This window comes from Myxocyprinus asiaticus, chromosome 2 (assembly GCF_019703515.2).
Source record: "Myxocyprinus asiaticus isolate MX2 ecotype Aquarium Trade chromosome 2, UBuf_Myxa_2, whole genome shotgun sequence".
NCBI classification, from domain to species: domain Eukaryota; kingdom Metazoa; phylum Chordata; class Actinopteri; order Cypriniformes; family Catostomidae; genus Myxocyprinus; species Myxocyprinus asiaticus.
The window spans coordinates 52,030,699-52,057,047 of NC_059345.1; the positions used below are offsets into that span (position 1 = coordinate 52,030,699).

Sequence of the window (26,349 nt, forward strand, 5' to 3'; positions counted from 1 at the left end):
ATATAAATACTGATTTCAGCCTTTAACATTTGCTGAAATTCAGGATTTTGCAAAAGGGATACATTAAAGCAGCAACTATATGATTTCTTTTTCTCCATATATGGCAACACCCCTAAACTCATCAGGGCATGATGATATTTCCAACTGAGCAATTCACAACAGATGAAATGAGGGACTTAGATATATATAAAAAAAATCTATTCTACAATAAATCTTATGGACTGATGAAAAAAATGTATTGTCCCTACCAGATGGGTTCAAAAGTCTCCAAATATCTGTAAGACCAAGATGTTTACACATCCTGTGAAGTGTCAATGTTGCTCTAGGGGACTTGCACACTTTTGCTTCACTATGATCAAGGACTGAGTCCATCAAAAGATTAAAGTCTCCTCCCAATATTATATCATGAGGGGTGCCAGTGGCTTGTAACATCCCTTCAACATCTATAAAAAATCTCTGTTCATCAATGTTAAGTACATAGATATTAGCCAAAATCAACCTTTGCCCCTGAATGTCTGCTAAAACAATAATGACTCTTCCTAATTTATTTTTAATCAGTTTGAGACATTTAAAATTGTAGTTGCTTACTTATCAATGTAATGATTCCCCTGCTCTTACTTGAGCCAGCACTAAAGAAAACATGTTCACCCTATATCTTCCCAAATTTTTCAGCTTCCTGTGGGGAAAGATGTGTTTCTTGAAGAAAAAGAGAAGAAATAGATTGTGTGTCAAAAATAAAATTATAAAGACCACATTCCACATTGGTGCAACAATCAACCGAGTCCGACCATCACCCCTGGTGAGACAAAACCGCGACTCATCAGTGAAGAGCACTTTTTGACCCTCCACCTCCAAATCGATCCCGCTCCAGAGTACAGGCCTCGATGTAACGCTCATTCCTCCGACGATAAACGTGAGTCTGACCATCACCCCTGGTGAGACAAAACCACAGCTCATCAATGAAGAGCACTTTTTGCCAGTCCTGTCTGGTCCAGCGAAGGTGGGTTTCTGCCCATAGGCAACGTTGTTGCCGGTGATGTCTGGTACGGACCTGCCTTACAACAGGCCTACAAGCCCTCAGTCCAGCCTCTCTCAGCCTACTGCGTACAGTCAGAGCACTGATGGAGGGATTGTGCATTCCTGGTGTAACTCGGGCAGTTGTTGTTGCCATCCTCTACCTGTCCCATACACTCAACTAGAGGCATGGCCTCCTCATGGGCATGGATGAATGGTGTGTCCTTAAAAGACATATGTTTTGCAGCAGTATGGTCTTCTCAAAACACATTCTCAAGGTTTACAACCTAGACGTAATGTCTCTCTCTTCACAAGTCCTCTCTGTTTAGAGCGTTTGCTATTTCATTGGCCAAATATGTATACTTATGCTCCTCCCTACAAGGATGAGCTCCCCATCTTTTTACACAACCGCCTGCATTCAGGCCGTTGTAATTTACAATAAGTCACAAGCACTTGCATTATAAATAAACTCCCTTCCCGACTGGGACTGTGAAGGAGTTAATTCATACTATATGACTATAGTTCATATATTCATTCTGAGTGCTCCCCTCCTGGCCCAACACGAGGGTCACTCACTGCGGCATACTCATGTCGGTTGCCGTCCCACAAGACTGTGGCGTCATGCTTCCTTTCTGGGAGGTTATGTCGTGTAGTGCAGCGTGATGGGATTCTGTTCCCCATAAGCGTTAATAAAGGCAATGTCAAGTGTACCGACTCATAAGGGAACATCTCAGTTAGGTACGTAACATCGGTTCCCTGAGATGAAGGGAACAAGACATTGCGAACGCTAGCCGTACTACAAGACTCAGAGTTCTTAAAGCACGAGTGATGCGGTCCTTGTTCTCAGTCAGAAATTCTAAGGAAATGGTGTTTGTGCACCTGCTTTTATAGCGGACAGCTTCGTGCCAAAACAGGCGGGGCTCAAACACCATTGCCAATATTAGACTACTGGCATTATTGCAGAGGTTTCAACTAAGTTGTGTAAGAAGGCACTCCCCAAATGCGTTAATAAACGCACTGTCTCGTTCCCTTCGTCTCAGGGAACCGAATTTACGTATGTAATCAAGATGTTTTTACTATAGATTAACCATGGTTAATCCTGTGTTTCATATGGTTTTACTAAAAATATTTGCAGTGAAACCATAGTAACCACAAAATTATGATTTTATTAACATGATTTTCATTTTCCTGTATTATTACTATGGTAATACTAAGCATATCAAGGTTAAAATCTGGTTACTGTAGTAATACCATGGTAAATTTATTGCGAGGAAACGCAAAACTTATTGAGAGGGCTGGAAAAACTATTTCAGGAAAAACAATTCCCACCCTGTCCTCTAAGGGGCGTCGTACTTGAGGGTGAGTAAATGTTACAAGAATTTTCATTGTTGGGTGCACTATGCGAATGGTATCGGATGTATTTTATACATTCTGTAAAAATTGGATGATACCCCAGGGGGCTTCTTTGCTTAATGTAAACGAATGGAATCTTATTAAGTGTTACCGCTGAATCAAATCTATACATAAGTTTGCATTGCATTCAACATTTATTTCATAATTAATTAGAAAGGTCAATTAAATATGTGGCTGTTTTTGTAATAGCAGTTTTTACTGTGCCAGTTATCGGTAGTTTTAGAGGAAATGACAAGAAGTATTCAGTACATTCTTGCTAATATGAAAAAAAGCACTTTTACTTGCAAATATTTTGAGGTTCTTCAAAATAATTGAACAAAACTTGGGCAGATAGTTCTGCAGCAGAATATATTTTCCAAATGCACCATATGTGATTATCTTTATTAACTTTTATGACTTTTGACAGTTCATTGCATTGTATGGTCACAAAAAACATTCAGGGTTTGTTATTCTAATTATAGTGAAATATATAAATGTTCCAGAAAAAAAATAATAAACCTTTAGTTGTCATCAACACTATTTTAAATATGAAATAAGACGCATAAATGCAGCTTGTTGATGGACTATGGATTATCCCTTTAGTGATGGCACTGAAACAAATATACAATAATACATGATTGAACAAATGGCAGACATGCATCTTGTGTTATAGATTGAACCCACAAGGTAGGATATAAGAACTGTGCTTGGTATGTATGCACAATTAAGAAATGGTCACCAACACACCATGTGACACAATTAAAGTGAAAAGAATATTTAGCCATTCTTCCATTCATGAACTTGAATATTTACCCCTTAAAACAAAGTGAAAAAGAAAATTAATTCACATATTTTCAAGTCAACCACGTAGTTTTCATTACACTCAGTTCAAGTATCAGTAAATTCATAAAAAATTAGTGATTGTTGCCCCCGCCTTAACAACAATTTCTTGAAACAAACTGCTACTCTCACATTTAGAAAGTGTAGCAAAAATAACGACAGTGCATTCGATTTAAATAAAAACATTCTTCTGAAATACAGTTTGAAAGTCCACCTTTACTGGTCTAAACCAATGCTACACACCCACACATACACACACAATTAATTTCCCACAGTAAATGTAACTGCAGAATTGCTGATTTGGCAGTGCAAGTTCCCCCCAGAAAGTAAAATTAGCAACGATATTGAAAAGGTAAACATAATAAACACTGAACAAATTTGCGATGTCAAGTGTATAAGGCCCTCACTAAATTAGGTTCTTCAAATTAAAATAAATTATAAAATAATAAAAAAAGGAAAAGGAATGGACAAAAAAAATTTACATAAAAAAGGGACTGTATTTGGGACGATCTCAGATTAGACAAAAATGTAAGGAATTAGCACATGTAATTATTTAAACTGTAGCTGTATAGTGTCTATGGTCCTTTGCAGGGGGTTCCCATTCAAAAACAGCCACAGCAGAAGGGTTGATTGCGCATGCTAGTGGGTGATCCACTACATAAAGAGGTAAAAACTTCTGTGGGAATGCTCAATTTTAATGTCAGTTTTACAAAATTTAAAACTCCTGAAGATGTAATAGAGGTCAGTGGTAGACATGATTTGGGCAGTCTTCACTACCATGTTTTAACTGTCTCTACTGGTCAAAAGTCCAATGTCCATGAGGTCACATGTTGGGTTGATTGATGATGTCTTTGTAGATGGCATTAGTTGTGGTCTGGCCAAAGATGAAAGCACCAATTGTAACCATTATGACACCATAAGCCACCATTCCATTCCAGCTATAGGGGATTAAGTCAGTTATTCATTTATCAGTTTTGACATTCAATACACAAGTAAACATCCACTGCTAAGTATTATTAATATTTAAAATTTGAATATAATAAAAGTGTTTACCTGGCCGATCTGACATCATGCTCTGAAAGCTTGGCCTGAATCAAACACAACCCTATAGACAAAAATTAGAAGTGTGAATATTGTCGCTGTTAGAAAAACTTGGGATGATATACAGCAAAAATAAGATCATTAAACAACTGAATTTATACCTGGAAAAACAAAAATGAAGCATGCAGCCAAACCACCAATTAGTGAAATGACTCGTCCAATATCGGGAATGAAGAGAGCAAGGATGAGTGTGAGACAAAACCAGATGGAGGTCTGCAGAATCCTTCGTCTCCGTTCCTTTGCCACATCGGTCTCTACCTCCTCTCCTTTAAAACGCAGCCATAGACCTTCCAGCACTGCCCTACAGCACAGTTATTCACACACATTCACTTCACTTGCTAATACTAATATACAGTATGTCCTTATAGACTTATACAGTACATAACACACATTTAGAACACACAAGCCTGTTACCTTCCACAGAAGTGCAGGATTGGATATGAGGTGACAACACAAATGATGATAAAAGCTCGGGCAATGGCCACTGCAATATCATTGGACGGATATGACATTAAGACATCCTGGCTTACATTTGAACCGAACGACAGGAAGCCACAGACACCTGCAGAGAAGCACGAACCCAACCTTTACACAGCTAGCGAAAGTTTAAGTACAACATAATAAAACAAATCTTCTGTGGCTGCTTTATCATTTAGACTATTTCAAACAAACTCATTATGAATATGGTGTGAAGAAAGACCTAATAAAAGTGATGCACACACCTGTGCCTGTATAAACAAAGAGGCAGATAATCATGCTGGCTGTGACGACTGCCCACCAAGGTCGAATTTCTGGCTTCTTCATGCTATTAAAAACAGGAACACTACTGACGTGACACTAGGAAAGAGAGGAGAATGACAGAATGATCACTCTGTATTGAGCTGGTATATTTCAAAAGTAGTACATTGAGACACGTCATTGGCTGAGAAAGACACACGCACACCTGGAATCCAAAGCAGATTGTAGGCATGGCGTTGAACACATCAGTCCAGGATGCGGGGCTGAAATACACAAACAATAACACATTGCCTCAATAAGTAAGCAGGTTGCACAGGCATTGGACTCCCTTATGTTTACTAAAATAACTATTTGAAATGTTGTTCTCACCTTGTTGGGATGTTCCCTGGAAAAATATCTTTGTCAGGCCAGATGTATTTGACGATAACTATGATTGTCACGTACCAGGTGCCAATAACACTCAGTGTGCTAAAGATTAATCAGTAAAAATATGCATGTATAAATTAACCAGGAAATACTGAAATTTAAAGAGATACATTTTCATTTGTCAAGATTATAATTATGTTTTAGCAAAAACTTTTTGCGACAATCTCAGCACTTAAATGCATAGTTCAACCAAAAATGCAACTTCTGTCATCATTCATATCAACCTCATGTTGTTTCAAACCCATTTGACTTTCTTTATTCTAAGGAACACAAACTTTGATGTTAGGCTAAATGTTAGCCTCAGTCACCATTTACTTTCATTGCATCTTTATTCCATATAAGTGAATTGTTACAGAGGTTATAGCTGAAGTATGTAACTTTTTCAGTGTTAAAATACTTTCTTCTATCCCAACGTAATATGCAGAGCTAACTATAAGCAAGCCATTCATAGGTTAATTTTTTTTCCCCCGAAAACTGTAAACACTGTGTCTCTGTGGTGCTATAAAAATTCCTTTGTTTGTTTTGAGCGACCCATTTAGATACGCCCCAACAACATTACTCAACCAATGGGGTGCGTTGGAGGTGGGGCTATATGTTTGTTCGATCAACGGCAGATAGGGGGCATTTTCAAAAACATTATTTATTTTTGCAATTCTGTTCGACAGTAGTTTCACAGAAATGGCATACTTCAGCTTTAACGTTCTGTGTTTCACAAAAGAAAGTTATTTCGGTTTAGAACAACATAAGTGAGTAAATAATGATAGAATTTTCAACTATCCCTTTAATGCCATTGCATAAAACACACTTCAAAGTAAAAATGTTAATATACAAAGAAAACACAGGAATAAGCAGGAGCAATTTACAATGACTGCCAAGATTGTGAAGTTTATAAACAGGAAAAAAATCAGGAAATTTCAGACGTTGAGGAATCCAACCTGGCGTATTTCTGGAAGCCGATCTCTTTGGGTATGGACAGAGGCAGTATGATTAGCACTGAGGTCAAAGTGATGGTGAACTTACGATCCGTATACCAGTGCGAACCAGTTTCCGTCTCTGACTCGTGACTTGCTGCACCAATCACTGCAGTAAGAAAAACAGAAAATTAAACTACTCCATTTACACTGTTCATATATCCTCGTGTGAACCCAGCTCCACATGCATGGATGTTGTATTTTGGCTTCGCTATGCACAACGCATAATTTAAATGAATAAAAACCAAATGAATGCTGTTCACAAAACTCTAGACGGTCATTTAAAGAGTTAAACATCTGCCGCAACGAGTCACGTGACACAACAGCACGCCGTCGATTTCCTTGAAGCGCTCCTACGGCGCAGCCCCAACAAAAGTGCCTTTTCATGACTTTTTATAGCTTAGAGTTATTTAAAATTTCACAACGTAGTCTCGCTTTTTAGGAAAACTATTTGCTCTAGAATGTTTTTTTTTTCTTGTTTATTAGGTGCTACTAGTTACATATCAAAAAAGGAAACAGAAAATGCACACAGCAGTCACGCTCGGGTCTCAGGAGGATATATATATATATATAATGTATGTACTGTATTTATAATTATGTAGACACTTACACTTGTCTAGCTGATCTCCAATAATAATTAGAAAGGCTATGCAGGTGCCAAAGGTGTAAACAGCGATGGCCAGCTCACATATGACACCAAGAACCTTCCCACATACAGCACGAATTACCTCCTGATACGTGGTCTCATTGCTCACCTGAAAGAAACAAGTGTGGGGTGCAAGTGTATAAGTGTGCTCTTGAAGTAATTATAATTATAATTATAATTTTCTTTATTCATCACACATTATACATTTGCACATATACAGTGAAATTCTTCTTTTTTCACATATCCCAGCTAGGCTGGGGTCAGAGTGCAGGGTCAGCCATGGTAGCAGCCTGGAGCAGATAGGGCCCAACAGTGGCATCTTGGTGGTGCTGGGGCTTGAACCCCTGACCTTCTGATCAGTAACCCAGAGCCTTAACCGCTGAGCTACCACTGCCCTGTATATGCATGTCTAAAATATATTTTCATTTCTATAAAATATAAAATATATTTTCTCACCTGAGAACAATAAGCCAAGATCACCAACCCACTGATGATGAAAAGCACCATGCACTGAATGGAAGAGTGAAGCCAGTGAGGAAATATGCTGTTTTTGAATTTAACAACATTTAACTTCAAAGAACAGAGACTTCTACTCTGGCTTAAGTTAACACATAGTTACAATAGTTTGTAAGAGTGTCTCACCATTTGTAGGACCACTCCTGCTGTTACTCCACCAGCCATGTTGAATGCAGCAGGAAAATTGAGAAGTCCGGCTCCCAAAGCAGCATTCACCACAATAAAAACAGCCCCAAGTGAGGAAGTTCCTCCCCTTCTGTCTTCTGATTGGATAGATGGTTGAATGGAGTCCACGCTGGGGCTCTGTAGGAGCCACGCCCTTTCACCAGCATCTTCACTGTTGCCCCAATCTCCCGATTCACTGTTAATCGCCCTGTCTGCCCTTGACATGATGCCTGATTTTTTCACACACTCTCAAATGAACTTACAAGGGCACCATAGGTTAAAAGTAGAACGTGCTTGTGCTATCAGTCAGAGCTACTACTCAGAATACCTATCCATTGATCCAAAATAATGCTATTCAGCTTTTTCTGGCCAATCGCTGAAATCAGAACACAGGTGCAAACAGACAGCTGCACAGGATCCAGGTCAAAACTAACAACAGGCCGGTCCTTGTGTTCTGTGATCACTATAACCTGTAAACAAACAGAAAAACACACACGTTTTTTTTTTATCTTCCACAAGTTGAATTATAGGTGCATTCGTCTTACACTGACAACTAGCGGCATGGATGTACCATCATCCAAACACAATAGAGCGCAGCAGTGCCTGTCCACTTTTTCCAAGTAGGTTTAGCTGTAGCCCGGAGATCTCCAAATGGGGCAGAAACTCCAAAAGAGGGTTGGGTTACTCCAGAAGGGGGCAGAGTTAAACTAGAAGGGGGTTGGGCCAACTCCAAAATGGAGAGACATTTCCACACACAGATAGGTTTAGGGTTAGGTTTGGGGCTCCCTACATCTTTGCTGGCGGTTTGGAGCTCCCACCATTTTTTTTTTTTTTAGAGCTAAGCCTGCATCCTTATCAGTTCAGCTGTCTTGGTTCCAGAAGTATTTTTCCCATTAATGTTTCCATAGGGATTTCATAAAATCCTTCCTAAAAGTGTTCTAAGCCATGAACCAACCAACTCAACCAACTTGGAGGTGAATCACAACATTACAATCTTTGATTTGAAACAAAAAGTACCTGAAAATCTAAAAAGAGACAAAAGGTACAAGACTTGAGCGAATAAAGCACTGTGAATGATGTAATCAAATTAAAAACTACAGTATTTAAAAGTTATTGATAATATGTATAGAAACAATATATTTTAAGTTCATTGCAAAATATTCAGATACACTATAGTGTAGGGAGACCGACTCGATTAGACTACGTCAATTCATGTTGTGTCATAGGAGTGGGCGCTCATTTCTGAAATGTTTTTGCTGTGGTTTATTTGCCCACAATTCTCTAATTGGAGGATCTTTCTCTGCAGGACCATGGGTAGTGTTGTTTGTAAGTTTATAAGATATTGTTAAAACTCAATTTCCAATTTTTCTCAATAAAAGTAGGGATGTCCGATACCGATATCGGAATTGGGACCGATACTGCGCTCATGTACTTGTACTCGTACTCGTAAAAATGCTCCGATACCAAAAACCGATACCATCTGATGTACGAATGTCATTACGTAAACGTTCAGCATACATATTAAAATCATGTCATGTCATAGTGAGATTATTAAACAGCAAAATATGTGATTTAAAGGTGAAGTGTGTAACATTTTTTTTTTCAGGCTCTTTCAAAACATTGATGTTCATATTGTGAGCGGCCCCCCTCAGTCCCGCCCTTCCCTTTCTAGCTCAACCTTTAGCGTAAGTTTGGGCTACCTGTTCAGCCGGGGGACTATGAAAAATCATGGCAGATGTGTACAGAGGAAAAGAAAGGTAGCATCGTCTATAGAGACAGAGAGAATGGAGTAAAACCAGAGTGAGCATTGGCATCACATTTATAAGGGAGGGGACACACACCACAAATGAACAGATTGCTCTGGCAAACGGGAGCGTGAAAAACAAGATCGCTGTGCAAGTAGCTAATACACCGCTGCCTACTCCGCATCAACAACAGCAATCTCACCTAGGGCTCCAAAATGGTCAAATACGGTGCTGTCGTTACGTTTTCTAGTTACCAGAAGAACAATCCTACTCATGTTCTGGATATCCCACACAGCACACCCAGCTGCCGATCAATCCGGCGATGTTTTAGTTTGGCCTGTATTTGTTGAATCAGAGAGTGCGAAAGGCCGTGATGAGTCTAAGAGGTGTTGGCAAAGATTGTTTGAAAACATACAGTAAATTATATTTGTCATTCCGTTTGGTGCCACTAGGAGTTCAGAAATTACACACTTCACCTTTATTGAGATAAATATATAGTTTTCATGTGCAGCACTATAAATGTGTGCGCTTGTGAATGGGTGGAGCCGGTGTTGTGTTGACAAAGACACAAAGTGCTCATTCATACCTTTTAGAGATCCTTGGCTCATACATGGAAAACACCGTCATGAGCATCGCACGCTCTGTTTGTAGCGATGACAGATGAAGAGCGCTAATTCACTTTTTAGCGCGAGTCATATACAGACTATGTTTATTTAATTAAATAGCAGCATTTGCGGTTTAATAATCACTTTGAGTCACGTAGTGACCGGCTTTTCTGGAGTGGGAAGCTGTCGTCATAACGTCAGAGCTCCTTGATCAAAACAACACAGAAACACTTCAAAATAAAAGCTCCGCTAAAATAAAAGCTCAATTTAAAGGCAAAAAAGTACTACAGAAATAGACCACTACTGTATAGTTATGCAATATTCACTGTAGTACTACTACTACTAATAATAATAATAAATCAATGGTAATTTAATTATATTCAAGCAATATCTCACGTCTGTGCTGTTATGCAGCACTTTATTTGACAAAAAATAACAATATCATGTTGAAAATTGTTATACTTTTATTTGATTAAAGTATTTATTAAACACAATTTTGATGATAAAATTGAAATAAACTGTTGTTATGGACTTAAGAAAAAATAACACCAAAAAACAGGTATCGGAGAGTACCAAAAAAAAAACAAGTATCGGTACTCGTACTCGATATATTAAAAAAACAAAATGGTATCGGGACATCCCTAAATAAAAGCCTATATAATTTAAATACCAACAAAGAAGTCCGTTTTTAATCATTTTGAATTAATTTTTTTTAATGAATAAACATGATATTACTATGACAAACATAATATAACATGATTTAAATATGATGTACAGTTATAAGAACATGGATTTGTGAAAGTTTTGGCCAAACAGGAGGTGTCAGAATAAACACCTTGATGATGGCATACTACTCTTATTTCTGCCATAGACTGATAGAGCAGAAGTAGTTCGAGTAGAATGTGTAGCACTGACGTGCACAGAACAGGGGCTACAGGGGTGCAAGCCCCTGCCCCTTTCCTTCACAAATCTAAAGATGTCCCTCACAAATGTAAAGGTGCCCTTTTGGTCGAGGGGAGATTTAAGCAGAGGTGCATTTAAGAGCGTGCGCTACAGCACAATCCCCCACTGACAGGTTGAAGCGGGTCGGTTTCCATTTCAAGTCCCGGACCAATTTCTCATCCACTCTCTCCATTTCCTTCAGCCCCTGTCCCTGCTAAGGTCTGTGCATGTCACTGTTGTATAGTATGCCATTGCAAATGCAGCATATGAAACACGTGCAACCCATGTCACATTGTGAGTCTGGCCAATCGCTAATAAGCTGTGTCGTCATTCAGAGCTTGTGCAGCCGCTCTAGAGCAACTGCACCAGACGGCTGCTCTCACGGTATATTGATGGCAAACGTCACGAAGATGCAGTGGTGTAGGTGTCTCAAGTCAGACAAAATTTCTAACCTACATGCACTGCTTCAAGTACGGCACCGATCTGTCTGTGCAGCACTGCATGAAGTCAAACACATCTTAAGTGAGTAGCATTCGGCTGGTCATGTGGTCATCCAAACATGGCCGCCCCCATGAGGAGACCCTCTCCATGTAGAATAAAACAGCTTTTATAAGGTTACTGATATGACTGGAGTCTTCATCTCATGTGAATGCTCATGATGTTTTACATGTTTCAAAATTAAAATTAATTTCTATAGGAGTAAAACATTTTTTAATGAGGAAAAAATGACTGAGTGCACCTTTAAACAGTTCATCGGTTTTATGAAAGGACAGATTCCCTCATGACTTCAGGACAGTCACGCGACCTGTCACATTGTCTGCTTGTATTTCTCAGCTAAACATGATCAGTAAGCAGAAATCTCAGACAGGCGAAGAGGAAATGAAATATATAGGCCCGATAGTCAGTGCAGCTTAATTAAAAGCTTTTCAATATCGTATTAATTTGACAATGAATAAAATATCTAAACCCAGATTTTAGAGGACGCACACAAGAAACTGACAGCGAAATGTGTGTCAGTTTCTGCTTGTTGTATATTAGGAAAGACATTGAAGCAGGGATCTTCCATAACTATCAAGCTCCACATTATGTCTAACCCGAATTAAGACATCATGCCAACGCTAGGCAACTGAGACCGTCATGATCAAAATAAGGGACTATAAGGTTTTATAAGGTACGACTTTCCTTCTTTCAAAATAACAATGACCAATTGTAATTCAAAAAACAGATTCAAAACATAACACCGAAACACTCATATGACTCAGTGCTGTTGGAATAAATAACAACTACACTGCATTGTTTAGCTAATAAACTACAAACGCGAACGAGATGTTACAAAGAAAACGACCCACCTCATGTGCTCGATGTCGATTAACTGATCCCGTGCCGTGATGAAGAGCATGTGTGAGATGTTTTCAGTAAGAAACAGAAATAAAGGAGTGTTCGTTGTGTCCCTCGGAGATCTCTGCGGTGCACCACATTCTGCTGACACAACAACAGCGACACCTGGTAGTCATGTGACCACACACCCACACGACAAGACACGACACGACAAGACCCTATGACGTCATTCAACCAGCATGTGCACAACAGTTCCTTTCCTAAATCATAGAAATAGCATACGGGGGTCTAAACGACTATTCTTATTCTGAACTTTTCGTTTTGTGTTGTATTATATTTTCAGTTGAATTCTATTAATGTGTCTTGTTCTTCAAGTGTAAATTACTGATAAGATCCTTGTCACGTGGTACTCGTTACTTTGCTCCGCACTAATTAAGACGGACCAATCACAGTCGCTTGTGATTAGGGCATATTGGTCAAAGATTGGTCCTGGTCGACTTTATGTTTCTCAGGCACCATTTATTGGATTTAATAGATTTGAATAATTGTACTTTGTCTTTAATAATAGAGTTGGGAAGTCCGATTCTTTTCCGCGAACTGGTTCTTTCAGACAGTTCGTTTCAATGAACCGGTTCCCATAAAAAAAAAAAAAAAAAAAAAAACGATGAACCAGTTCGTTTACGTCATCACGCAATGACGTCAATAAATCGTAACGCTATTATCCCGGCGGATGAAAATATGCGGTCAAAACACATTCAAATAAAGTCGTGTGTAAGCGCATATAGCTGATTGACATTTTATTCAGTTAAATACTAATAATAATCTTTGATAAGTTTCATTCAAGTTTTTCAACTAAAGCACCCAAAAAGGGCAATGATGTGCAAACGCGGATGTTTTAGCTACATGTCTAAAGTATATAAAGTAAAAAAGTCTTCTTAATCAACTCAGCTTTTCACAGAAACCATGAGAAACCATAAAGAAACTTAAATTTCGCCCCCTCATTCAAGTCATCGGTTCACGCATGCTCGTTATCAGCAGCTCATCGGTTCTCAGCGGACATGTCCGAGACCGAACTGGTTTCTCAGTTCAGTGTACTGGTGACGCGTCGGTTCTTCGGACACGTCCGAAAGAGACAGTTCTCAGTTCAGTGTACTGTTGGAGTAACTGGAGCGCTGATAATAAGAAGAGTTGGCAAAAACCGGCATCATGGGATTGTATGCTCCGGGATATTGGTTCATTTCGAGTGGGAGTTACTGTCAGGGACGTCCGAAAGTGAGTTTTGATTGAGTAACTTGTGGATCAGTGTTGACTCGAGCCGCTAGCTGTTTCAGACGATTCAGTCCGAAAAGAACCGGTTCAAAAGAACAATTCGTTCACGAACCGGACATCACTATTTAATAGCACAAACAGCGTACTGAGATTGATAAGCGCCCTCTTGTGGGATATCCAGTTTTTAGCCGCCCAATGTCCTAAATGCATCACCCAGATAAGGAATTTTAATGTTCTATTTAATTTGCTAATGTAAAACTTTCAGGCTCTGACAGCTTTTTATTATTTTTCTTTTTTACTTAGATACGATTTTCAGATATCACACTTTTTATGCCTCTGTATTGAGGTTAAAGGGATAGTTCACCCAAAAATGAAAATTCTCATCATTTACTCACCCTTATGCCATCCCAGATGTGTATGACTTTCTTTAGTTTGCAGAACACAAATGAAGATTTCTCAATTGCTGATCGCAGAATATTTCAGCTCTGTAGGGCCATACAATGCAAGTGAATGGTGGCCAGAATTTTGAAGCTCCAAAAAGCACATAAAGGCAGATTAAAAGTAATCCATAAGACTCCAGTGGTTAAATCCATATCTTCAGAAGTGATATGATAGGTGTGGGTGAGAAACAGATCAATATTTTTATACCTTTTTTACTATAAATCTCCACTTTCACATTATGAAATGACCCACACACTGGAGTCCTGTAGATTACTTTTATGCTGCCTTTATGTGCTTTGTGGAGCTTGAAAGGTCTGGTCGCCATTCACTTACATTGTAAAGACCAACAGAGCTGAAATATTCTTCTAAAAATGTTTGTGTTCAACAGTAGTAAGAAACTCATGCACATCTGGGATGGCATGAGGATGAGTAAATGATGAGAGAATTTTCATTTGTGGGTGAACTATCCCTTTAAAATAACAGTCTCACAAAACTTAATCTTCAAAGTAATACTAGTATTATTAAATTATGGGTTACTTAGGCTCCAAAAAACATTTAATTAAGAGCTTTTTGTCTTTGCCAACAATGTGTACAAACACTTCAAGATGGTCTTGGAGTCCATCTGATCCTGCACTAACATTCATGAATCATAGACTGTACATATGTATGAGCTGCTGTGATCAATATAGTGATTGAATTCACAGACTTGATACTAATTTGATTTACGTGGTATAAGGGATGGTAAAAAATTTTAATGTGTTTCAAAGTTGTTTGTAAAACCATTCTTAATTATATGCATTTTATATGAACGATTTACATCAATTCATTCTGCTTTTGGTTTTATGAACGATTTACACACAATGTAATTCTGCATGTTTCATGAGACTCAGTAATTCTACCTGGCTTTCAAAGTTTTACTTTCTGTTCTGTCCTAACAATGAAAATCAAAAGATACATCATTAAAATGGACACAATACCCTTTATTATTGTTGCTCATTTAACTTCACTCACACAATAAATAAGTTTATACAGTTTTCAATAGGATGAAAATGTTGTGCTCAGTCATAGAATCACAAGATGACCTGAGATGACTTGCAGTCAAAGAAGAACTGTTGGACACCCTGATTAAGTGTCCATGTTGACCTAGCAAAAACAGCCAAATGAAGTGAAGCTGAGATCCGAGTCCAATGTCAAAGAGAAATAATGGGGCAGACTAACAGAAACAGGACCAAACGTAACAGCCGTAGACCAATCTCCTGTTTCAGCACACTTTGATCTACTTGGTGACCTGGTGAATGGCATGTGCAAGGTATCCCACATTTCCAGAGGTTACACCGGCAACGCTGATGCGGCCATCTTTAGTCATGTAAACAGAGAACTCCTTTGTCAGACGCTCCACCTGAAACACAATAATATGTCCAACATTTTGCTTCAAGAACTTTTATGTCAGTTACTAATATACTGCATATAAAGGATTTACCTGTTCAGGTTTAAGCCCAGTGAAGCAGAACATGCCGATTTGGTCAATTACATGTTGCCAGTTGTGACTGGATCCCTCCTTCTTTAGATTAGCCACCAACATTTCTCTCATCCTGATGATACGGTCTGCCATGCCCTTCACCTCTTCCAACCTAAAGAAACAAAACATAATTACGTTATAAAGCCTTTCAGAGGACGTTTTTCATGCATAGGCTATAAACCGCTGTGAAAGAAAGTGGGGGGAAAAAAGTATTTTGCAAATGTATGCAAGCCTATCTCACCACTCAGAACGCAGGTCTGGTGTGTTGAGGATTGTGGAGGCAATGCGTGCTCCATTCATGGGTGGGTTGGAGTAAATGGGGCGAATGAGGATCTTCAGTTGAGACTCAACCCTTTTTGCCTCCTCAGCATCTGCGCACACCACTGTGAACCCTCCAACACGCTCTCCTACAAGATTAACAAAACTGTGTGATTTCGATTGTGTTTGACCAACTGTTAGATGTTTTTAGCAAGTGCTCCAATGTACAGTTATCTTTTTTTTTCTCTACCCAATTTGGAATGCCCAATTCCCGATACGTTCTAAGTCCACGTGGTGGCATAGTGACTCGCCTCAATCTGGGTGGTGGAGGACGAATCTCAGTTGTCTCCGCGTCTGAGACCGTCAATCCGCGCATCTTATCACGTGGCTTGTTGAGTGCGTTACTGCAGAGATATAGTGCGTGTAGAGGCTTACCCTATTCTCCGCGGCATCCACGCACAACTCACCACGTGCCCCACCGAGAGAGAACCACATTATAGAGACCACGAGGAGGTTACCCCATGTGACTCTACCCTCCCTAGCAACCAGGCCAATTGGTTGCTTAGGAAGCCTGACTGGAGTCACTCAGCACGCCCTGGATTCGAACTCGCGACTCCAGGTGTGGTAGTCAGCATCTTTACTCGCTGAGCTACCCAGGCCCCTAATGTACAATTATCTTAAAAACGTGTAAGGTCTTTGTTTTTCTGTTCAATCATTTAGTCATTTAGCAGACGCTTTTATCTAAAGCAACTAACAAATGAGGACTCCTTACATTTTCTGTGGATAATGGGTCTCATTCACTAACCGCGTGTACATACGTATTTATGTTTGAAATCTGCGTATGACCGTTTTCACACAGAAATCATGTTTCATCAGTAAGTTTACAATAAAATGTATTCTACATTTACGAAAATAAATGTATATACTGTATATACACGCACATACACTAGGGATGTACACGGGTAATCGAGCTTTCGTTCTGCACCAGCTAGTCGACTATTAAAAACACTAATATCGCAAATTGATTTTTCTTTGCGCATATGCCTGCCGTAAGCAGCGCTGAATACTCTACTTTCCATCTGAATCTCCCACTAAATTTTGCAGTCACAACTGAGTCCACTGGGAGTGCTGTGGATGTGGGTCATTGAGGTGTTGGATGAGAGAAGAACATATAATGGCATCTGTGCTTTTGAAAGCAAAGCCAAATGCAGCATTAGAAATACTTGTAATATTTTGATTCTTATTGATATTCTATTCTTATTGGAGTCACCAGTGGTTGAGAAGTATAGTGAAGTTATTAGCACAAAGATCTTTTCACTGCATATTGAGAGTAAAAGTTTGGTTTAACTCGTTCTGTGTGGCCAAAGGCGAGATCCATAGATCCATATGTCATTGAGTAATGTCTCTTTTATATCCATTACTGTTTTTACAGTTAGTAGTTAATAAAATAAAAGAAAAAAGAAGAAACATTTAATTCTAAATCACACATGGATGCACTAAAAAAACTATGCACGTCCTCTCTTGTCGATATGGGCTCACTGGCTGATGCCACCTGCCTTAAAGAGACAATACCAATTAAGCACATGTTCCACATATCACTGTAAATACTTGTAAATAGTACACATTATGCAAGGAAGCAATAAAAATGTAACAAAAATATATATGCAATATAATATATGCAATTTAAAAGACATTAATTGATAGAATAGACTGAAACTATAATGCAACCAATTTGATGAAAAACTAATAAAACATTTTCAAATTGTACCTAGAAGGGTTGCCTAGAAGGTTCCCTTATAATTAAGAGCATTAGAAAAGAAAGAATTCTTTTGTGTGTAAGCAAAATTGACATTTTAACAGAAACGTACCCATAGGAATCGATATCGGATCAAAAGCTTGTGAATCAGAATCGAATCAGGAAATGTTGCTGAAAGCCCTTATGTGGAGATGGTTTTGAAATTACTAATTTCTGGCATGCGCTCGTTCACTTCGAAAAAATCAGATTCCTTAACATTACAATTATTAGTGAATGAGACCCAATTTATTTATTTTCTGGACTAAATGGTAATTAGATGTTCTTGACTGGAAACTGCAATACTGTTTCTGTATTACCCTTAAGAATAATGTTAATCTGCTATAACGTGTTTTTAAAACAGTCTGAAGGACCTCGGATCGAGAGCATTTGTGGCATAATGTTGATTACCACAAAAAGTACTTTTAACTTGTCCCTCCTTCTCTTAAAAAAAAAAAAAAGCAAAAATCTGGGTTACAGTGAGGCTCTTACAATGGGGTCAATCCGTAAACATTAAAATACTCACTGTTTCAAAAGTATAGCCACAAGACAAACAATATGCATGTCAACTTGATTTTAGTTTGATAAAATTGCTTACTAAACTTATCTGTGTAAAGTTATTTCCAATTTTGCAAATGCCTTAATGATTAACATTATGACTCAAATAATCCACAAGTTTTAACAGAAGAATTAAAGTGCTTTAAATCATAAGCTTTACATTTCTGCTTTATAACCCTATAAAAACGGGCCCATTCACTTCCATTACCAATTTTTGTGGTAATCAACATTATGCCACAAACGCTCTAGATTGAGGTTAACTTGTATTGAACCAAGAATATTCCTTTAACATCTTTCGGTCAAGAGAGGTAAACCAAATGTACTCACCATAGAGGCCCATGTTCTTGGCAAAGGACTGAGACAGGAGGATGTTGTGGCCCTGCTCAATGAAGTATCTCACAGCCCAGGCATCTCGATCAATATCTCCACTGGCAAAGCCCTGGTAGGCCATGTCAAAGAACACCAGAAGTTTCCTCTTCTATAGAGAGAATGGACAACAGGCACAAGTCAGGCAGAAATCCTGGATAGACTGCAACACTATGCAATGAAATATCAGTACAATTTTGCAGCGCTGTTGAAAATGCCTCTGGAAAGTGAAAAAGAAGGAAACAGGAAGGCACAAGCACCTGAATGACAGCCGAGAGCTCCTTCCACTGCTCTTGTCGGGGGTCAACACCGGTGGGGTTATGAGCACAAGCATGGAGCATGATTACACTATTCTCTGGAATTTTCTGTGGAGAAAATGGATTAAAATTCAGTGTATATAAGCAAATATGTAGCTTACCAGAAGCCTAATCATGTCATTGAGGCCTTGAAGAATATATGAGGAATAACACTCTTAATAGGAAGGAAACAACCGTTTCTCATTCATTATAGTCTTATAGGCTCATAAAATATATGGCTCACCGAGATGTCATCGAGTGCTCCAGCAAAGTCAAACCCGCAGGTAGCAGGATCATAGTAACGGTAAGTTTTCAGCTGCATACCAGCATCACGGAAAATAGGGGTGTGATTTCCCCAGGATGGTTTCGGCAAATATACATCCGTTGCCACTGTGTGGAACCGTGACTGATAGACAAAAAAAACCAGAGGAAACATGCAAAACACTGCCAACAAATGCACTGTGATATAGCAAAATGTTGCACTTCCTGACAAAATATTTTAATTTTCATATTATTCAGCCTGGCCTTATCTGTGAAAACTGTGGACACGAATGCTTGCTAGATAAATTTGGCAATATGATGAACATGCTCACCAGGAAGTTGGCTCCAACCCTCAAAGAACCAGTGCCTGAGATCGTCTGAACAGTAATGTTCTAAGAGGACAGTTGAGAAGAAAATATAACATATTATGACCAATAAACATTCATAGGATTGATCAAATACTGTTAAAAAGTCAAATAGATCAGAGAAATAAAATGCATCAAAAAGCAAATATAAACACTGAAGAAACTTTTGGGTACTACAGAAAAACTTACCCTCTTGCCTTTGAGAACTTCACTGTCAGGCCCCAGTGAGAGTTCAGCACAAGCCTTGGCAAAATCTCCCAGACCCCCAATGGGGAGATACTCTTTATCCAGCATCTTAGAAGCAATCAGCGCCTCTGCCTAAGAAATCAAGAGCCAAGGATGCAAAATGTCAAATTTAAATTAACAAGCAATACATTTGTTAATGACAATATTTTTACAAAATTGGGTTCTGAGAATCAGTAATGTAATTGGTAGGTATTGCTCAAACAAGAGAGCCTCCCAAAAAACTGAGCTCAGGGTGACTTTGCAGAAAAGTAGAAAATCAAAAGCACATGTTTACACAGATACAAACACCACCCCCTGTACATATGGACCCTCAAACCTACCCAAATCACTAACAAGCCCGTAAAGCAAGATTCCTTGATAAACCATATTACTCTGGATCACAGAGCACCATTGTTGTGGACATCAGTATGTTTTCCCATCATTACCATAACAATTTGAAAAGTAAAGACACTGTGTTTAAATTCTGATGCTTACAGCTCATTCAAATGTGGTGGCACAAAAAGGCACATACCTTGCGGACACAACTGAGAACATATGGCTTGCCATTGTCATCCCTGTATGCCCCAACACCCAGGTTCATCTTCTGAGGGTTAGTGTCCCGTTTGTAGGCCTCAGTCACCCCCAGGATGGGATCAGGTGGTCCCATCTGCACTTCAGTCCACCATGAACTGAAAACAAATAGCATACTGTTTGAATTCTGACATAAAGAGATAAAGTTTGGATTGAACCTCCTGAGACCCGAGCGTCTACTAGTAGCACCTAATAAACAACAACGAAAATGCATCTCGAGAGATAGTTTTCCTAAAATGTCCACATATGTGCACAGTGAGACTAAGTTGTGAAATTTTAAATACCAAGCTATAGAAACTGAACTTTTTTTAGGAAGTTTAGTTTGAATGCACTTAGCTGCATAGGAAATATATACAGTGCATTCATAAAGTATTCAGAACCCTTAATATTTTTCATATTTTGTCATGTTGCAACCGTATGCTAAAATTCTTTAAATAATTTTTTGTTTCACATCAATCTACACTCTATACCCCACAATGACAAAACAAAAACCGATTTTTGATAACTTTGCAAATGTATTAAAAATCTGAACCATCACATTGACATAAGTATTCAGACCCTTAACTGAGTACTTAGTTGAAGCTCCTTTGGCAGTGATTACAGCCTCAAGTCTTTTTGGGTATGATGTGACACACTTTGCACACCTGAATTTGGGGATTTTCTGCAGTTCTTCTCTGCAGATCCTCTCAAGCTCTGTCAGGTTGAATGGGGACCATCAGTGGACAGCCATTTTCAGGTCTCTCCAGAGATGTTCGATTGGGTTCAAGTCTGGGCTCTAGCTGGGTCGCTCAAAGACATTCAAAGTTGTCCCTAAGCCACTCTTGCGTTGTCTTGGCTGTGTGCTTTGGGTAATTGTCCTTTTGGAAGATGAACCATCGGCCCAGTCCGAGGTCCTGAGCGCTCTGAACCAGGTTTTCATTAAGGATATCTCTGTATTTTGCTGCATTCAGCTTTCCTTCAACCCTGACCAGTCCCCCATTACATGCCGCTGAAAAACACCCCCAAAGCATGATGTTACCACCACCATGCTTCACCGTTGGGATGGTATTGTGCAGGTGATGAGCGGTGCCTGGTTTCCTCCAGACATGACATTTGGAATTGAGGCCAAACAGTCCAATCTTCATTTCATCAAACCAGAGAATCTTGTTTCTCACAGTCAGAAGAAAAAGTCCTTTAGGTGTTTTTTTATGTGTCTTGCACTGAGGAGAGGCTTTAGTCTGGTCACTCTGCCATAAAGCCCAGATCGGTGGAGTGTTGCAATGATGGTTGTCCTTCTGCAAGTTTCTCCCATCTCCACACATGATGTCTGGAGCTCAACCAGAGTGACCATCGGGTTCTTGGTCACCTCTCTTACCAAGGCCCTTCTCCCATGATTGCTCAGTTTGGCCAGGCGGCCAGCACTAGGAAGAGTCCTGGTTGTTCCAAACTTCTTCCATTTAAGAATTATGGAGGCCAATGTGCTCTTGGAAACCTTCAGTGCAGCCAAATTGTTTTTGTAGCCTTCTCTCAGGTCTCTGAGCTCTGCAGGCAGTTCCTTTGACCTCATGGCTTGGTTTTTGCTCTGATATGCATTTTCAGATGTGAGACCTTATATAGACAGGTGCGTGTCTTTCCAAATCATGTCCACTCAATTGAATTTGCCACAGGTGGACTCCAGTCAAAGTGTACAAACATCTCAAAGATGATCCAGAGAAATGGGATGCACCTGTGCTAAATTTCAAGTGTCATAGCAAAGGGTCTGAATACTTATGTCATTGTGATATTTCAGTTTTTTCTTTTTATTAAATTTGCAAAATTATCAAAAATCTGTTTTTGCTTTGTCATTATAGGGGATGGAGTGTAGATTGATGTGAAAAAAATAAATAATTTAAAGCATTTTAGCATAAGGCTGCAAAGGGTCTGAATGCTTTCTGAATGCACTGTAGGATGCTCCCTTGCTCCCTATTTAGTGAAAGACTTGACATCCAGTGTGCTGTCTGACTTCACTGGTCTCAGAACAGTTCGAAATGCACCTTATTTTCATCCTAACTCCATATAAAGCCCCTGAAAGCAAAACATTTTCTCAATGTGATAATGCACAGTAATTACAGGATTTCTAAGGAAAAATATGTGTTACGCATGGTTTCACGATAAAAAAAAATAAATGGCAAATCAGATGAAACTAGAGACTCTAATCTTTTGACTCAAACAGGTTTCAATGTAAAAACATAATTGGGTTTCTTACCATTTGTAGTTTTATTGGCTTTTCTCCCAAACACAAACTCTGCTGTGATCAGTGGCATGTTGTTTTGTCACAAATGAAAGTTTAACACTTTACTGTCAGCCCAGAGTCTCCTGAACTGAGATCAGTGGGTTTAAATGAAATTAAAGTATGTGTTGCATTTAGTGAAGCCAAAACACAATGTCAATGCAAAAGAATGCAGGGAGCGACAAGTCCAAAGTTAAACAAAAAAATAACAGTAGAAATACATACTAAAGGAAAATGATTTAGCATTGTCTGTCTTGATTAAAATGTGTTTTGCCACTGCCAGTAGCCTATATCATATACCCATACAACTCATTCCGGTCAATCTGTAACAACCCTCAAACTTGAGTCCAAAGAAACTGAGCGCATTACATTTATATATATATATATATATATATATATAGCAAATTAATTGAGCGTGAAATGATTTAGTGTCGCATTTGCATTGTTTTTGGCAATAACTTTAGAATTAATATTCTGACATTTCCTAAAAATGTGGATATGTATACACACACATGAATGGAGAGGGGAAAGATTTTACCCCAACTGCATGCACAGTCCTGATGACCCAAAGGTCATGGCTGTAGTCAAGTTGCACAAATTCATATTGCATACCCAATATGTCACAGTGATGGTTATCTAGTCTATGTGTGTGTTGTACATAAAACTGTGATTTGGGGGCTGACATTACTTGGTCTGGTAAAGAACACCACAGAATTTTACATTGGTTTAGTTTATATAGTATCCCCAAGTAGAAGTGGACTCTGAACAACTTTTTCTCATTGTAAAACCTGCTTTTTAATATAGTGGGACTTGTGCTCCTTATATCCTTTAATGTTAACTATACAATAAACAGCAGTAGTTGTTGTGTGAATGTCTGTGGCCCCTTTAAAAACCTCACATTGTGATAATTAAGTGCTAGAGATCTTTTACTCTCATCATCAGCTTTGCCCTCCAAACCCGATGAAAAAGGACATTTCTTGACAGGAAAACCCGGAAGCAAAAGTAGCCAATCAAAAAGCTCAACCTGCTTATTTTAGCCAATGAGCGCATAGGAAACCAACATGTACGGTCTCCTAACGAGATCAAAAAGAGTTACGTACGCTGTCGTGCTAAAAGACAAGAATGCGAGAAACGTATAATAGTTAATAAGAGTATCAACCGCATTAATAATGTCTAGCATACAAATGTATTACGGATGATTCGAGATAAATGCAGAAAAACGAAAAACAGAAGTATAATGCCAGCCTTGCGCATGATGCAAGGTCAAAGGGATGCTGAATTATTCGTTTAGTAATCACGGTATACATACATTGAACAATATCCTGCACAATCTCATCCATCAGCTGCTAGAAATTGACATAAAAACAGTACGGGGAGTCTACAATACTGCTACATTTCAGACCAAAGGGGTTTTGAAAAAAACTATTTTCTATCCCTCATATATTAAACTTGTGTTTGAAGCAATTCAATTTTGCTCTTCAAAAATCAGAATTACTGTCCGATAATATGACAGAAGACAAAGTCAGGAAACGGTAATGATTCCTTACCTGGCTCGAATGGGTAGGGCACCCAAACACGGCGTAAAACTACCAACAGAGGATATAAACTTGGTAGTCTTGAGGAGAGCCATTACTGCTGCTATCGACTGAAGCGCAGTGTGGGAAGGGAATGTGCACGCGGGTGCCGGCGCGTTCATGAAGAGAAGAGCGTCATCTAGGCAGTTCATGTTCTGATCGACTTTTGAGCGTCCACTGCAGGTTATATATATATATATACTGGTGGCCAAAAGTTTGGAATAATGTACAGATCTTGCTCTTATGGAAAGAAATTGGTACTTTTATTCACCAAAGTGGCATTCAAATGATCACAATGTATAGACAGGACATTAATAACGTGAACAATTACTATTACAATTTGAAAAAAACTTAAACTACTTCAAAGAGTTCTCATCCAAAAATCCTCCATGTGCAGCAATGACAGTTTTGCAGATCCTTGGCATTCTAGCTGCCAGTTTGTCCAGATACTCAGGTGACATTTCACCCCACGCTTCCTGTAGCACTTGCCATAGATGTGGCTGTCTTGTCGGGCACTTCTCACACACCTTACAGTCTAGCTGATCCCACAAAAGCTCAATGGGGTTAAGATCCATAACACTCTTTTCCAATTATCTGTTGTCCAATGTCTGTGTTTCTTTGCCCACTCTAACTTTTTCTTTTTGTTTTTCTGTTTCAAAAGTGGCTTTTTCTTTGCAATTCTTCCCATAAGGCCTGCACCCCTGAGTCTTCTCTTTACTGTTGTACATGAAACTGGTGTTGAGCGGGTACAATTCAATGAAGCTGTCAGCTGAGGACATGTGAGGCGTCTATTTCTCAAACTAGAGACTCTCATGTACTTATCCTCTTGTTTAGTTAACACCTTTGTATGAAATCTTCAGTTTTTTGGCTGAACAAGCATTGTATAGCCTTCATTCCTCAAAACAATGATTGACTGATGAGTTTCTAGAGAAAGCTGTTTCTTTTTTGCCATTTTTGACCTAATATTGACCTTAAGACATGCGAGTCTATTGCATACAGTGACAACTCAAAATCAAAGACAAAGACAATGTTAAGCTTCATTTAATGAACCAAATAGCTTTCAAATGTGTTTGATATAATGGCAAGTGATTTTCTAGTACCAAAATTATCAATTTAGCATGATTACTCAAGGATAAGGTGTTGGAGTTATGGCTGCTGGAAATGGGGCCTGTCTAGATTAGATCAAAAATGACTTTATTCAAATAGTGATGGTGCTGTTTTTTTACATCAGTAATGTCCTGACTATACTTTGTGATCAGTTGAATGCCACTTTGGTGAATTAAAGTACCAATTTCCTTCCGAAACATTAAAATCTGTACATTATTCCAAACTTTTGGCCGCCAGTAAATATATTATATATATATACATACATACAGTTGAAGTCAGAAGTTTACATACACCTTAGCCAAATACATTTAAACTTGTTTTTCACAATTCCTGACATTTAATCATAGAAAACATTCCCTGTCTTAGGTCAGTTAAGATCACTACTTTATTTTAGGAATGTGAAATGTCACATTGACACTTCACAGGATGTGTAAAAATCTTGGTCTTACAGATATTTTGAGACTTTTCAACCTATCTGGTAGAGACTATACATTTTTTATTCATCAGTCCATAAGATTTATTCTAGAATAGATTTATATATATATATATATATATATATATATATATATATATATATATATATATATATATATATATATATATATATGTATATATCCAAATCCCTCATTTCATCTGTTGTTGATTGCTCAATTGGGAACATTTTAGTCTCAGATCACGCCCTGGTGAGTTTAGAGATATTTCCACATACAGAGAAAAAGAAATCATATAGCTGACACTTTAATGTATCCCTTTTGCAAAATCCTGATTTCCAACAAATGTTAAAGACTGAAATCAGTGTTTACCAACTGGTCCTCAGTATCCTCTGTGGGCGTGGCTTGGGAGGCACTTAAGGCGGTTCTTAGGGGTCGGATCATGCAGTATGCCTCATTCACCAAAAAATCCAAACCACAAGAACTCGTGGAGTTGGAAGGAAATATTAAAAGTGCAGAGGCAGAGCTGAAACACAGAATGTCGTCTGATGGCCTCAGAGAATTGACCCGATTGAAATACAGATATAATACTATTTTGTCACGGAAGGT

General features: G+C 38.7%; 3 protein-coding genes across 3 annotated transcripts in view; 1 reads left to right on the forward strand and 2 right to left on the reverse strand.

The window, feature by feature from the left end:
• Positions 1-26,349, forward strand: part of cgnl1 (cingulin-like 1) — a 238,340-nt gene that overhangs the window by 186,561 nt on the left and 25,430 nt on the right. The gene's annotated exons all lie outside the window — the stretch shown is intronic.
• Positions 2,790-12,620, reverse strand: slc38a7 (solute carrier family 38 member 7). Its single transcript, XM_051713025.1, has 12 exons — positions 12,451-12,620; positions 7,771-8,279; positions 7,585-7,638; positions 7,093-7,237; positions 6,447-6,591; positions 5,455-5,553; positions 5,291-5,348; positions 5,070-5,184; positions 4,762-4,909; positions 4,449-4,648; positions 4,300-4,351; positions 2,790-4,184 (listed from the first exon to the last, which is right to left on the reverse strand). Exons 2-12 carry the CDS (start codon positions 8,032-8,034, stop codon positions 4,070-4,072), a joined length of 1,395 nt encoding a protein of 464 aa, XP_051568985.1. The 5' UTR covers positions 8,035-8,279; positions 12,451-12,620; the 3' UTR covers positions 2,790-4,069.
• got2b (glutamic-oxaloacetic transaminase 2b, mitochondrial) lies at positions 15,109-24,313 on the reverse strand. Its single transcript, XM_051713040.1, has 10 exons — positions 24,176-24,313; positions 20,322-20,478; positions 19,754-19,882; positions 19,532-19,591; positions 19,183-19,344; positions 18,903-19,007; positions 18,604-18,754; positions 15,910-16,075; positions 15,630-15,780; positions 15,109-15,548 (listed from the first exon to the last, which is right to left on the reverse strand). The coding sequence occupies exons 1-10, from the start codon at positions 24,256-24,258 to the stop codon at positions 15,426-15,428; spliced, it is 1,287 nt and encodes a 428-aa protein (XP_051569000.1). The 5' UTR covers positions 24,259-24,313; the 3' UTR covers positions 15,109-15,425.